A 15,859-nucleotide genomic window follows, 5' to 3' on the forward strand; every position below is an offset into this window, starting at 1 on the left:
TAGAACACACAGTTTTACCCAGTCCAGTTCTATTCTTAAAAAATCCCACTTACATCCCGTTACATCTGACCGTGATGTAATAAAACGTTATCAGATCCATTTAACAGCTTGTATGTTTTCATACATCCAGGCTTCAGGCGAACGCCGTCCCAGGAAGAGACACGTTCTCCCTGCAGCAGAATGCAAATCACACGGAAATCAGCCTCTTGTTTGATTTTATTCTCAGTACCTAAATTAAATCTCTGTTCTGGCTCCACGGCTTCCTTTAAATGTCTCATTTTGACCCTAACAACCACTTCTTTCTGTGACCTTTGCAAAGATAACCTCAAGGTGATTTCACACCATCCACAGCTCTTTAAATGTCGCACTCGAACGCATCTCTAGCTGGAACTTTGGGTTACTCTTTACTCATTATTTACTTTTGAGTCCATTTGTGGTCATTATGGGTCTTTCGATGGTTGTTTTGTGTCACTTTGTAGCCTCTTGGAGTCTGGCATTGGTCATTTTGTGGTAATCCACAGTTGCTTTATGGTCGTTTTGTGTTACTTGTGGTAGTTGTGTGTCTCTCTGTACTCATTTTAAATCACTTTATAGTCGTTTTAAGTTGCTTTGTGGTTGTTTTGTGTCTCTTTGGATTCTTTTGAAGTCTGGTATTGGTCATTTTGTGTCTACTTGTGGTTGTTTTGTGTCTTTTTACAGTCATTTTGCATCTCTTTGTTGACAGTTTTTCCATCTTTGTGGTTGTCTTGCATGTATTTGTAGTCATTTGGAGTTGTTATGTGGTCACTTAGTGCCTCTCGCTGTAGTCATTTTGTGTCTCTTTGCTGTCATTTTTAGTCGTCTAAAGTTGTTTAAAGGTCATTTTGTGTCTCCAAGCACTCATTTTAAATCACGTTGTAGTCGTTTTAAGTTGCTTTGTGGTTCTTTTGTGCCTCTTCGCAATCATTCTGTCTGTCTTTGTAGTAATTTTGTGTCTCTCTTTAGTCATTTTAAGTCACTTTGTAGTCATTTGCATTCAAGATATGTTCATTTATTGTTGCTTTCTGGTCAGTTTGTCCATCTTCGTGGTTATCTTGCATGTTTTTGTAGTTGCTTTGTGTCTCTTTGTCTCTCTTGTCTATCATTGTGATCATTGCATGCTTTTTGCAGTCATTTGGAGTTGCAATGTAGTCATTTTTGTGTCTTTTGTGGTTGTTTTGTGCATTTCTGTTGTAATTTTCTGTCGGTTTGGGTACTTGGTAGTCCCTTTGAGTCACTCTATAGCCATTTGGGGACTACAGATGGAAATTAGCATTTCTGCTATAATCTGGCATATTTACACTGCTATTGTTGCATGTGTTCATTAATATGCACTGTCCCTATTAAATAAACTAATAAATAAAAATTTTGAGTCATTTTAAGTTGCTTTGTGATTGTTCTAGATCTCTTTGTGGTCATTTTGAGTTTCTTTCTGGTCATTTTGTGTCTCTAAACTTCCTTGTATTCATCAGCATGCAGCTATTTCTTTCTGTGACCTTTGATAAGATAACCTGGAGGAGAATTCATCCGTTCCACAGCTCTTCAGGTCTACAAGTCGCACTCGAACGCATCATCTGACCCACTGATCTCCGCCTGGAAGTTCGGTTTAATTCATCTTTCATTATTTACTTTGGTCCCGGCTCCTCTGCTTTGACTGAACGTCTCAGAAACAGTCACACTATCTGCTCGTCTCCATTTCCACACAGCCCGAACGCTCGCTGTGATTTTTTTTCCTTTCTACTTGAACAGCTGTTACGTAACCGGCTCTGCTCTGAGAAACTCAATGAAGCTCGATCTGACCGCCTCGCTCCCTCTCTCTCTCTCCAGTCTGCATACCAATAATGAGCAGCAGGAAAATCTGCCGTCAGGCCTGAGAGCTGCACACAGGGGATGTATGACTTCACTCGCTGCTATTAATTATGTGTGCAAGAGTGTGGTTCTGCATTTATCGGGCTGTTTCCAATCAAATAGCATCAGCGCTTATCGTTTAATCAATATAAATAGCAGCAGAATGTTGCTGCACAGCCAATTATACTATGATTAACTGTGTTGCTCTACTAAGTGTGAAGAAACAATGAGAAAACTCCCACTTCAAACTCCCGGAGGGCCAGGTGACGTCTTCAAATCTCAAGTTACTGTCATATATGGCAAAGAAAAACAACTGGAACCAGACCTTGTTACACATTTCACACTTGATAAATAACTGAAACTCTTCACTGGTTGTCAAAACAGCTGCTAGTTGCTGATATTTTTCTGCCAATTACACATCAGTGGAGACAAAGTAAAACTCCACAAAAAGCCTTAACTAATGCACTCAACCAATAATATACTCCAACTACACGACAAAAACTATATGGACAAATGACATGTTCATCAATGAGCTCCTGGATGGATTATGAAACAACAGATCCTCATCCCTCCTTCAGAGAAGCAAGACCACAGGTTGAAAGGGGACTCATGTTTTGCCTCCAGCTGTGTATATTGCAGATGTGTTGCATCATTTTGTGTCTCTTTGTGGCCATTTTGACCAATTGTATGGTCATTTTAAATCTGTTTGTTGTTGCTTTGAGACTGCTTGCGGTCATTTTGAGTCACTTGTGATGCTTCGAGTCCTTCTGTGGTCATTTAGTATCTCTTTGTGGTCGCCAAGTGTCTCTTTGTGGTTGTTTTGAGGCTCTTTGTGGTCATTTTGTGTCTCTTTGTTGTCATTTTGAGTCTCTTTGTGAAGCTTTGAGTCCTTTTGTGGTCATTTAGTATTTCTTTGTGGTCGTCAAGTGTCTCTTTGTGGTTGTTTTGTGTTTCTGTAGTCATCTTGAGTCTCTTTATGGTCTTTTTGAGTCTCTTTGAGTCTCTGTGATCATTTTGAGTCTCTTTGTGATCATTTTGAGTCTCTTTGAGAGATTTCAAGTCCTTTTGTGGTCATTTAGTATCTCTTTGTGGTCGCCAAGTGTCTCTTTGTGGTTGCTGTGTGGTTCTGTAGTCATTTTGAGTCTCTTTATGGTCTTTTTGAGTCTCTTTATGGTCTTTTTGAGTCTCTTTGTGAGACTTCGAGTCCTTTTGTGGTCATTTAGTATCTCTTTGTGGTCGACAAATGTCTATTTGTGGTGGTTTGTGGTTCTGTAGTCATTTTGAGGCTCTTTATGGTCATTTTATGTCCCTCTGTTCATGCTTCGAGTCTCTTGTGTTCGCTTTTAGTCCTTCTGTGTTAAATGAAGGTTTCTTTGTGCTCGCTATGGAACTCTTTGTGGTCACTCAGCCTCTTTTTGTGGTTGTTTTGTAGCTCTGTGGTCATTTTAAGTCACCTTGTGGTCATTTTGAGTCAGTTTGTGGCTGCTGGCAAGTCACATTGTGGTCCATTTGAGTCTTTTCTAGTTGTTCTGTGTCTTTTTCTGTCTTCTTCTGGTGTACTTGAGGTTATATTGCACCCTTTTGTCATCATCTTGTCTTTCTTTGCTGTCATTTTTCAGTCTCTTTGTGATCAGATGAAGTCTCTTCGTGGTTGTGTTGTTTCATTTAGTGGTTTTGTGTCTTTTTCTGGTCTTCCTGCAGTCATTTTGCCTCTTTTGTTATATTGTGTCTCTTTGTTGTCATTGTCAGTCTCCTTCTGGTCAACTTGAATCTCTTTCTGGTCATTTTAAGCATCTTTCTGGTTGTTTTGCATGTCGTTTTGGTTGTGTTGTTCTATTGTGTGGTCATTTTGTATCTCTTTGTATTGGTTTTGTATATTTTTCTGGTCTTTTTGCAGTCATTTTGCCTCTTTTTGTGGTTATATTGTGTCTCTTTGTGGTCACATTCCTCTCTTTGTAGCCATTTTATGTCTTCTTGTGGTTATTCCAAGTCTATTTGTGGTGTTTTAAGTCTCATGTTGACTATTTTACATTGTGTTCTTATTACTTTGCATCTCTTAACATATTTCTAGTCATTTTCCATACAATTTAGGTCATTTTAGGCTTTAAGGCCATTTAAAAACTCATTTTGGTCATTTTACTTCTCTTTCTGATCATTTTCCTTTCTTGTGCTCATTTTATGTGTCTTGGTTGTCATTTTGCTTCTCTTTGTGGTTTTTGTGTCTGTCAAAGTGCCCCATGACACCTGATTCCCCTCGTCCTGAGCCCTGAAGGCCTGTTCAGCCTCCTCTGTTCTCATTTCAGTCTTATGTTAGACCTGTCTCTACTGTTATCTTCCCTGATTAATCTTTTTTGTAGATAAAATGCCATGAAGAAGTGATAAAAGCTTCTGAACATTTCCTAGAGCCAAATGCGACACAGCTGGAGCCGGGAAATTTCCAGCAATTTTCCAATAAGCCGATTATCAAAATAATCCCCAGTTAATTTTCTGCTGATCCACAAATCAATACATTATTATTATTATCATCCACCAATAATTTCTGGTTCCAGTTCAGTCAAGTTCTTTCACAGGAAACTGGGAAAACCATTTCTTTCTCGTGTTGAAACAAGAGACAAACTGTTGACACAAAGTTGGAAGAACACTGTTGTTTAAAATACAACTGTTCTGTATGCTGCTGCATTACAGTGAAGATTTTCCATCACTGGAAATAAAGCTACCAGAAGAAACCAGACAAAGGCACCACTATGAAGACAAAAGCGTCAGATTCGTTTAGTTTCATCTTTTCAATGAATTATTTCGTTCAGGTTTCGTTCACTCAGCGGCTGTCAGCTCTGTCTGCAGCCGACTTTGAGCCACCTTTCGTGGCTTCACAAACACCGGAGCCTCGTCAAACTGATGCGTTCAAGCGGTGTTAACGTGCATAAAAATCAGTGGCTGTTTGCGCTCTGACGCACATCAAACTGCTCCACAAAACCGTTTGAAGTTGCTGCTGCAGCCTGGCAGCGCAAACACTCTCCGGCTGTGACTCACACCGTTAAAATAATGATCACTTTAAAGATCCACGGTCCTACCTTTGGAGCTGGAGCCGCCGTGAGTCCTGACCGGTGCCGGGTGCGGAGTCTCCAGCTGCTGGCTCGCCGGCGTCTCCGCGGCTGGTGTAGCGGGCTCAGAGACGCTCCTGCCCGGCTCGCTCACCGAATCCTGCGGGGACGACTCCATCCATGAACCGGAGAAACAAAAAAACTCCCCCAGAAAAAACGAGCACAATATCCCTTCTCAGCGGCGAGTAGGTGTCTTCAAAGGGCAGAGTAGGTGAGGAGGAGAGGAGCGGTTGGACAGCGGGAGAAGCGCGGCTGCAGGTCGCTGCTGTGAGCGGCGTGTGGATGAGAGGAAGCCCGGCGGAGGGAGAGGGAGGGCGGCGCTGTGGAGAGCTCGGCAGCCCTCCCTGGAGGCTGAGACCCGGACTGGATCCACACTTCACGGCTGCACGAAGTCCTGAAGTTGAGTCTGAAAACAGAAAAAAAGTCACGTGTACTCAAACAATTCAAACAAAGTGCAGAAAGTGAATCCAGGTGTTTCTGCAAACTCCTGCACCCTGTAGAGAGTTTCTGCTGAAGGACACCTGGAGCTGCAAAGGAAGCTGGGATGTCTGCACACTATCATGAAAGTTTATGGCTGTTGTCATTAAATCTGTAGAGCAGTGTATGAAGAAGCACACATTTCATCACACATGTACATCCGTGCTCTTATAATACTGTATTTTAATTGTAAATAACACAAATTTGCCTTTTTTTAAAATAAATATTAACCATTTTATGCTGTTTCTTAAATGCATGCATCTTACAATTTCAGTCTTTTTTTTTTTGCTAAATAATGTGGACCAACACAGCTATTTCACACTTCTTTCAGTAAGTGTCCTCCTGTCCTTTGTGCGAACCTTCGCTATGGTTTAATGGATAACCTCCAGTGTCTATATGTCTATCTATCACATAAAAGCACCACTGCAGTAAGCTCTGCATTTAAAATCCAACTTAAATGGTCAAAATAAAGTAAAAAATACTCCTTCTGCTGTGCTTTTGGGATCTTGACACAATTTCAGGCCTTAAATAAGACAGATAAATCTTTATTGTCATACTCTTGTACAATATTACCACAAGGTTTGAGTCTCGCCCACATCGTTGCACTATAAAAATATCAAAAATGCAGTTATCAAAAACTTAATAAATAAAAAATAAATATTCTAAACATATTATTATATCAAAATACAATTATAAAAAAAGACTAAAGATTACGTAAACATTGTATACCTCTATCAAATAAATAATGTGCAGAATAAAGTGAAATCTTTCCATTTAAAACCTTATAATTGTTCCATTTTTTCGCTATTCCAGAGTAAAATGAATATAAAGCATGATATATCCTACTTTCTTTTAATGCTTACACATTATTATGACAGTGAGTGGTGAGCTGTGGTTCTGCAACTGTGCGTCCGATTTACAGCTGTAATTATATGCAAAGATAAAGTTGTACCTCATTACAAGTATGTCTGCGAAATACTGAGCTACAGCAGTTTCAGCGACACGCTACAAGAATAGCTGTGGTTCTCAAACTGTGTGATTTGGAATTAGTCCAATTAATGACAATTTACTGCTATAATCATTTTTAAAGGTGTGTCTTGTGGCAAAAATGTTGTAGAACCACTGAGCTAAACCACAGTTGTCAGTTTTAGCTACCAGCTGGAGTAATAGTGATATATTATACAGGTTACTTATACACTTTAATCTGGGTGACCAAATTGTGAGAATTTAGAAAGTCACTGCTAAAGACTTGTCTCTTCTCCTCAACATCCATCTGAGTAGAGCTTGACCCCCTGATTTTATCTTTTATTGTGTTGTATCCTATATTTTTATGTATTTTGAGAGATTTGTCTCTTTAGTCCTTGTGTTCATGTCTTATGAGTCGCTGATTTATGATTCATGTCTTGAATTGCTTATTTACACATTTACAACTATTTTGATGAATTGAAACATTTTCAAAATCAAACCTAGCTAAGGTAGCTACCTTATGACCAGTTGTAGCTCCTGTCTTTCATTATAAAAGTTAACATTTTGATTTTAAAAATTAAAAAAAATTGTACAAAATGTCCACATCAAAAAGCTGTATGTTTTACAAATAGTAATAACCATAAAATTACATTATTTTTACTGTATTTAAATTAGCCAAAAATATTGTTATTTTGCAGATATTTACTGTTAATTGAAATAAAAGCAATATTAGGGACTAAACAATGGCAAATAATTTTTAAACAGTTACTGAAAGATTACCCCTGTTGTGATAGTAAAATTGTATTTATACATATATATATATATATATATATATATATATATATATATATATATATTTATATATATATATATATATATATAAATTTACATGTTAACCATAAAAAACACCAGGCAAAAACAATACATCTGTCCACGTCACAAATATGTATTTTTTATAAATAGCTATTTGTTCTTTTACAATGACCGACCATAAAATTTAACAGTTTAACTGTAGATAAATCAGCTGAAAATATCTTTATTTTACAGATATTTGCTGTTATTTTCACAGTGTATACAGTTTTTGAAAGTTACAATATTCCACTGTTTCTTAATGTATTTTTATGGCACCTCTGCGTTCTGATTTTTTGGCATTTTTTACAGTGTATTATAAGGTTTCTTTGTGGAGTTGCTCCCTGCTTCCTATGCAATAAAAGATGGACAAGATCTAGCTCAGCCTAATACAACATTTCCACTAAACAGATTCTCTTTGATAAATTAACTTGACACATGTAGGAATATTGTACAGTATAAGACATTAAAACTGTAATTACTGCCTGCTGTCCAACACTAGTCGTAGTTTTCATCTGATTCTGGACTCTCCCTGTAGTCCTGCTGTCTTACCGCCTCATTTCTACCTTTTCATCATCACCAGCTTCTGCATTTGCGGATTTCCTTTTAGCCAAAATGCCTCACAATGCCTGGAACGGTTTAAAAGGAGGGATATTGCTCCAGATTTCATCACTTTAATTAGTTCCGATGAAATAAAAGAGCTGAATATTATGATTATTTAGAGGGCTGAAGCAGCTGGCAGTCTTCTGTAGCCTGCAGTGAAAAGGCCTCAGGAACGACCACACGTTTTACTCATTTCCATCTCACTGCAGTGTAAAGAAGTCGACCAACTGCTTTTTTTTTTTTTTTTTTTAAAACTGCGCTCAGATTAGAGAAGCGATACTCTGAATTTTAAGCATTGATCAGGGGTTTTCACAAGTCTGAGCTCAACACATCAGGATGAAGTCGGTGTTTGAAGCAGTTTGAGGCAGATTTGTTGGAGTTTTTACGACCGTTCTCACGTAAAAATCGACCTTGTAGATTGTTAGGACAGCAGCTTTTTACAACTAATTTTATGTTTTATTGGTAAGTGCCCTCTAGAGGTCACCTTAGCAAATGCCCCGAGTGATATCTGACTAATACATATGTTTACAGTGTCTTCTAAATCAGGAAGAAGCCAAATTATTGAGCTATGGAGAAGGTTGAGGTGGATGGATGGGTCAACCATGCGAGCGCTGTTTGTTTTCCATTTCAAACTAATAGTCAACACTGTTTTTTGTTTGTTTGTCCATCCATCCATCCATCCATCCATTATCTATACACCGCTTAATCATCATTAGGGTCGCGGAGGGGCTGGACTCTATCCCAGCTGACTATCACAGGGCTACATACACAGACAATCACACTCACATTCACACCTACAGACAATTTAGAATCACCAATTAACCTCAGCATGCTTTTGGACTTTGGGAGGAAGCTAGACAACCCGGTGAAAACCCACACATGCACAGAGAGAACATGCAAACTCCATGCAGAAAGATCCCAGGAAGGCCAGGATGCGAACCTGCAAGGCAAGGCGATGGTGCCAACCACTGAGCCACCGTGCAGCCCTAATGGACAACACTGTTGTTTGTATTACATTAGTATTATAAGTGGCAATTGAGTGGTTAAGGTTATGGTCTTCTGCCTGGGACCTTAACCCTGCCTGATCTAATAAGCCGGGATATGGGAAGATTGCGTTATGTTGTGCAACGACAATAAAGGTGAGTCTTAAGTGCAACAAAGGGTCTCTAACTTGCAGGACTAGTCTTATTACAGTGGCAGCGTCAGTCTGTGCAGTTACATAACCGCTAAAAGCTTTTTGCTCGTGGGCGCAAATGAGATTTAAAGCGTGCAAATGTAACAAATTCGTTGGCCATGAGTGACTCCTGAGACACTCGTTAGCAAAGCTCACTGTTAGGAGTATTCATGTAGCCAGTCCTGCTTTTAGCCAGTGCCACATAAAGTGACAAACAGCGACGTATCAGCTGTCATTAACAAACTAAATGACTTAAACTGATGACAGCAAGGCATTAAACTGTCTGCGAACTGGTGGTGGGCAGAGAAACGTCAACACAACACAACACAGATGTCTGCACTCAGGAAGCAGCTGCGAGACTTTAAACTAGTACAGGGAAAACACAGCACAACGCACCAGGTCTGGCTCATTTGCACTGATTACCAGTGACATACAGTGCTGAGCTTAATGTTATATTATTTGGTTTGAAGCCTTCAAAGGCCCTCAGATGAAAATCCTTTTTTTTTCTACTTTTTTTAATATGTCCACATGGTATTTTTTAATATGGTAGAAGGCATTTCTCATGAGAGAAATAGATTATTTCCACCTTTAAACTGCAGTGTAATGATGAGTCGCAAAAACACAGCTTTAAACTTTACTTCCTCCATGGATTTACATGCCACGATGTCATATTTATAATACTATAACACTGAAAGCGCTGCAAGGAGGCTATTTGTCCTTTCAACTATTTTTAGTTGCGTAAATATGTCAAGTCCTTTGACAAGCACTTTGGATCTGTTTTTAAAACATACTTTTACAGATTTTATTTTTTTATATATATATATATATATATATATATACATATATATATATATATATATATATATATATATATATAAATATATATATATATGTATATGTGTATGTGTATGTGTATATATATATATATATATATATATATATATATATATATATATATACATATATATATATATATATATATAAATGTTTGATAAATGTCTGTTTTATAATCTCTTTTTCTTTTCTTTCTGTTTTTATAATCTGATTGCTTTTATGATTTTTTTTAAATCTATATCTGGCTGCTTTTCTGCTTGTTTTCTTTTTTATTTTCCATTCATTTTTCCTGATGTTTTAATTCTTTTTTGAACAATTTTTTTCAGTTTTTAATTTTTTTAGGTGCTATGTAAATACTTTTTAAAAAATGTGTCATTAGAGGCCACGAGTTGTAAAAAGATTTAAATAAGGTTACAAGTAACTTCATCCTCACCAACATAAGCAACTATTCATGCCTCTGGAGGAATAACAAAAGAAAACAGCTCCACCTCCACTAAGCTGCACCAATTAAGCCTATTTTTAGCGAGTGCTAATAATCAAAGCGGTGTGATGTCGGTAAAACAACCGGTTCAGCCTTTCACAAAAGAAGTCTGTGCAGGTGTGATAAAGGCAGCGACTGGTGTTTCCCACTCGTCGTCACGGTGACGCCCTGTTGTGATTTCAGAGCAGATCAGGTGAGATTTGTGTCGAGCAGCAGGTGGAGCTCAGCGACAGAAACGTCAGCAGCTGCTTCGACATCTATAAACTCCCTTCATGCAAATCACAGGCCGAGGGTTTGAAGAAACGACACACAACTCTGCAACAAAGCTCCATCTGCTTCATCTGATTAATCACAAACTTCCACCACAAACTGTTGACCTTTACAAGGACCTTGTACCAAAATCTAGCTTGAAAAACCATCATTGTTATAATTATACTGAACTCATTTGTTGTAAAGTTTCGTTGCATCTAACAGTAATTTCCATTACTTAAGAATCCGTCATTTAATAATCTCTATTAACTGATTAATAATTTGATCCAACGAAGGTCCAAAAATATTTTAAAAAGAAAGTTCTTCAAAGTTCCCTCAGTATTTTTTTAATGCAGTATTCATGACTGTAAACAGTAAGTAAGTAAACAGACTCAAAGATGGCATGTTCTACAGAAAATGAATATTTCAACAGGCCGCAACAACAGAAGGTGTCACTAAAATAATAATGCACATTCATTTTTGATGTCTTCAATATGCTTGTTTTATCCGACTCAGCCCAAAACCATAATATATTCAATTTGCACACATTCATCACAAAGAAAAACAGGAAATCAACGCATGAACCAACACTGGAACCAGCAAATATTGGATGTTTTTGCTTGTAAAGTGTCTAAAATTATGAGTCAGTTACCAAACAGTTGCAGATTAGTTTTCTATGATTAATTAATCAGTTGTGCAATCAAACTGCTAAATTATCCGTACACTTGGGTGAGGATGAATTATCCCATCACAGGGGAAATGTCAGCTGCTCTCTTTAACAAATGACTGATTATTCTGTGTACATGGAAGTTCAAATACTTTTTGTTTTCAGATCAACAGACCAAAACCCACAGATCTCAATTTTATCATAATATATTAAAGAAGAATATTAGCGCTTTACCACATTAGAAAATATGCTACAAGTGAATTTGTGTTGGGTTAATCAGTGAATCAGATGTCAGAATGGTTGCTAATTAATTTTTGTCAATAATCTAACAGACGTTTAAGGTCCAGAGTTCTGTGCAGGATGTTTACCTCTCAAAAACAAACTTAATATTCACAAATTGGGCTTCGTCTTCATAGTTCTTCCACTATAACTGTTGATTTAGGCTCGTCAGCTTCACTGTGTTGAACAGCAAATTCGTGTTTACTGAGAGAATGAACATAAAACCTAAACTGATCATCATAAACACACAAGTAAAACTGGTAAAAGATGGGAAATAAGTTTAACACACTGCTGTTTTGCAAAGACAGATAAATGATGACTTCTGATATTAAAACAGACAGAGATTCTTGATTTTTTTTATTTTTAAATATGCAAAGAGCAAAGTGAAAAATAACAAATTCACTTAATTTTTACACAGGAGATCATTTATTTCCAAATTGTGGAACATCTAGTGCAATTAGTGAATTTTAAATTAAGAACTAGAGCCAGAATGATACAGGGTGGGCCAAAGTGGGCTTATACTCATCAACCATTGAACCTGTGCTTTCAAATTTATTTCTTTTGCGACAGATTGCCTGGCGTGAAGGTAGGGAAGTTAAAGGATCCTTGCCATGATGTGCACACCTGCTCGGCATTTTCACACTTCCAATACTGCTTTAGTATCCACTTTCTTTGCTCTTGATTTAATTTATTTGCCATTACTCACAATCCCTGTTTAAAAAAAAATGTAAAAACATAAAAATCAAAACCAAAACTGGAAGAAATAGCTTAACAAGAAAAGCACTCAGAGAGTGCAGAACTCCACCAAGGCTGCTCAGCTGTTCTATCATTTCCGACGGCTGAAATCTGGAAAAAAATTGTGGCAGAAACCACGACATCATAGAATGTGGCCATTTAATATAGATATACCCGCAAACAAAATGCCTTTGTGCGGGGCACAGACGTGTGTTATGCATGTGTACATTATGTGCGGATACAGAATCACGTGACCTAAATATGTAGCGGGTGGCAGGAACTGACGGGACTCGGAAACACAGCCACAATTTAAGTTCCTTGTATCATTTCTGATGAATAAGTCTTGATAAGTCCGCAGCGGTCTTGCAGTAGGATCACAATCATGTGATCATCAGCAGGCAGCTGATGTCGTGTTCATTTGTTGTCATGGTTACAGTGATGCCGTGCTGCTATTTCTCAATGATACAGAAATCTTTAAGAAACCCGTGGATCCAGACTATTAGCTGCATCACTGCCAAAATCTAATCAGTTGGTCCTTGTATCGCTTCTGACCTTCCCTGAAAATTTCACCCAAATCCATTAGTCCGTTTTTGAGTAATGTTGCAGACGGACAGACAGACAGACAGATAAACGTACGCTGATCGTCACATAACTCCGTCGCATTCCTTGGTGGAGTAATAACTTTTCCAAAACATGAATAAGGGATATGGAATACAGTGGTCCCTTGTCTATCGTGGAGTTTAGCTTCCAGAACCCTCTGCGATAGATGAAAATCCACAAAGTAGCGACCTAACATTTATTTTATTATTTATACATAATTTAAGGAGTTTCACCTTTTCTGCGATGGTAAGCATCTTCCCCTGGCGCTTGGGTTCGGTGCCACAAGCCTTAGAGGGCGTAGAACATTTGATTGACATCATAGAGCTTGAAATAAATTAAGTTTTTTACAAAAAATTCACAAAAACACATCACGGCAGAGCAAAACTATGCGCAGCAATCAGATGTCTATGTGAAATAGACAAGGCAAGATGCTGAATGCTGCGATACACAGGAGAAAGAGAAGACTGATGCTACGGTCGCTGAGCCAATCAGAGGCCAGCACTGTACGCTGTGCATTTTATTTCAATTTAATATTCTTTAAATATGTTTTAATTATTATGTTTTAATTTGTTTATATTGTTTAAAATTCTTTAGGCTAGAAAATGCTCATTTTACCACAAAAATAATTAAAATAATAAATATATTTAAAAAACTATATACCGCAAAATCCCGCAATATAGCAAAAAAATCCGGGATACAAAATTAGATATATACAATTTAAAACTCTGTGATACAGTAAGACCACGAAAAGTGAACCGCGATATGGCGACTACTGTTTGGAATTATGGTTTGGATAAATTAGATCTAAAATGTGAAACTAATAATTAAACAACTGGAAGCCTGCTTTTGGCCCACCCTGTACTCCAGTTGGCTGATATTATCAGCCAGTCACCTCCACAGGTATACGATATCTGCATATATTGGACAAGATATACAAAATAGAGGAAAACTTTTTTTCCAGAACACAACACAGAAAAATGTGTTTGGGGTAATTTAGGGTGGCATTAAATAGTTTGTCCAGCAGAATGGCTAATATCTAGTAAAACCCTCTGGCTGCAGCGCATGTAGCAGAGCAGAAACACAGCTGAGCAGACAGTGGTGTGGAGTCAAACAGTGTCTTCATGATAATTTGCTAACTATTTACTTGCAAAGTTAATGAGCAGTGTTGCAGCAGCAGTTTCCAGATCACAAAACACTGAACTGACATGAGGTAGGTGTGAAAGGCAATGTTTTAAAAGCATATACACACAGGTGCATAAAAATGACTGTCCTAAAACATAATACAAAAAAAGACTTGGAATAAGATGAGATAGAACTCTGACAGTGCAAATTAAAAATTAATGTGCAAAGTTCCTTTGCTGTCCCTGCACAGAGGGGAGTCATTATACAGCATTATTGCTGTGGGCTGAAATTACTTTCTATTGCAGCAAAATTAAAGAAGCCTCCCACTGAAAAGTTACACTGATGACATTTTCTAGCTTATTTCAGAGTTCTTTATCAGTCATTTCAGTCAAATATTTAAGGTAAAAAGGTTAAAATGTGTCCTTTTCACTAATAAAGACAAAGTTGATTTAGTTTTTGTATCGTCACTGGCGATTATAATAACATTTGGTTCAACAGCTTCAATCTACTGAATGGAAAACTCATGATTGTAGGAAAAATGAACAGTAATCCTGATCTAGTTAGAATTCCTCAGCTTCCTCCTCCTGACAAAAAGCATCACTCATCTGTTATCATTTTAAAAAGGGGTTTAGGGTTTGTTGTATGGAAGCTGCAGTATACCACTGTAATATTTAAACTAACGTTGATAACTGAAGCTAACTCTTTACTGCAGATTCAGCATTTTCCAGCTACTTTCCAGAAGCTTTTCTCATCATTTCTTAAAAACTGACCATTATTTACTTACAAACTACATTCACATTTTCATTAAGGTGCTAAAGAGATTGATATTAATCATAAGGGAAATGTAGAAAGTGTACTTTCTTTTTATATTTAAGTTTTTCAGAAGAAAACTATACAGAGTGACTATATTCTTCATGATTACAAGCTTCTCTTAGAACACCAATTGGACTGATTTTGATTGTTGTGTCATTTTCATGCTCTGGTTCTGCTGCCAGGTATCAGAACTCCATGCAGTTTTTGGGTGTTTATGCTCCTTGGGCTAATTTTTCACTGCGGTTTAAAGTCCTGCACCTCTATGGACACAGAACAGCCAAGACTAGAAGGAGAGAGAACACATTATTGTCTTTTAGCAGTATTACACAGCTAGATGTGTTAAAATAGACAAATCAAAGAAACCTGGAATAATCATCCATAACACCAATACTGGAAGAAAAAATGTTAGCTCTACATGCTAAAGATATTTTACTACTTACTGCTTTACAACCTCTACAAACTCCTTGTTTTAAACTACTCTGCATATCAATTCTACAAAGATGTTTCACCGTGCTGAATGTATCTTCACACATCTCGCTCCTCTGTATTCCCTCCGTGAGCGTGCTGCATTTGTTTCATTGCTAAAATGTTGTATTTTTCTCTCGTTCTTTCTAATTTGTTTGCTCTCTGCTGCTTCCTCAAATGAAAATTCATACAGTTTTTGAGACTATTAAGCTCAGATGCGTCAGTTGTGGCTTCAGTTGTACCAACAAACGTAGAATTTTTTTCATTTTTTATAAGATCTGCTGGAAATTGTGTATTTTTGAAGATCTAAAGAAAAAAATGACATGTAAAATAGTTATTTTGATAAAACATCACTGTTCTAAGTTAAGATTTTTGTAATTTCCCCAATGAAACAGCACATCACAGATGATTAGTTCAGGGACCATCGGAAAGCTGAAAATTCAATGATTTTTCCAGTTTTTGCAGTTTCTTTTTCTGATAAATGGTGTAATTTTGGTGATTTCTTTTCTTTCAAATCAAATAATGGGTTTCAAATGGTAAAAGATCTGATTCATAATCAGCACAAACACCAGTTTCTT

At 37.3% G+C, this 15,859-nt stretch overlaps 1 protein-coding gene across 2 annotated transcripts in view; it reads right to left on the minus strand.

Annotated features, from left to right (window-relative positions):
* Positions 1 to 5,239, minus strand: part of LOC111584428 (nuclear receptor ROR-alpha A-like) — a 153,376-nt gene extending 148,137 nt beyond the window's left edge. The window contains exon 1 of one of the 2 annotated variants that reach the window (XM_055010309.1): positions 4,938 to 5,236. In XM_055010309.1, coding sequence (XP_054866284.1) covers positions 4,938 to 5,085 — 148 coding nt within the window. In that variant the 5' untranslated portion in view covers positions 5,086 to 5,236. Of the gene's footprint in view, positions 1 to 4,937 lie in introns of both variants that reach the window. The other variant, XM_055010311.1, reaches the window with a different exon arrangement.
* Between the last annotated feature and the right edge of the window lie 10,620 nt (positions 5,240 to 15,859).

This window comes from Amphiprion ocellaris, chromosome 1 (genome assembly GCF_022539595.1).
Source record: "Amphiprion ocellaris isolate individual 3 ecotype Okinawa chromosome 1, ASM2253959v1, whole genome shotgun sequence".
Lineage (NCBI taxonomy): Eukaryota > Metazoa > Chordata > Actinopteri > Pomacentridae > Amphiprion > Amphiprion ocellaris.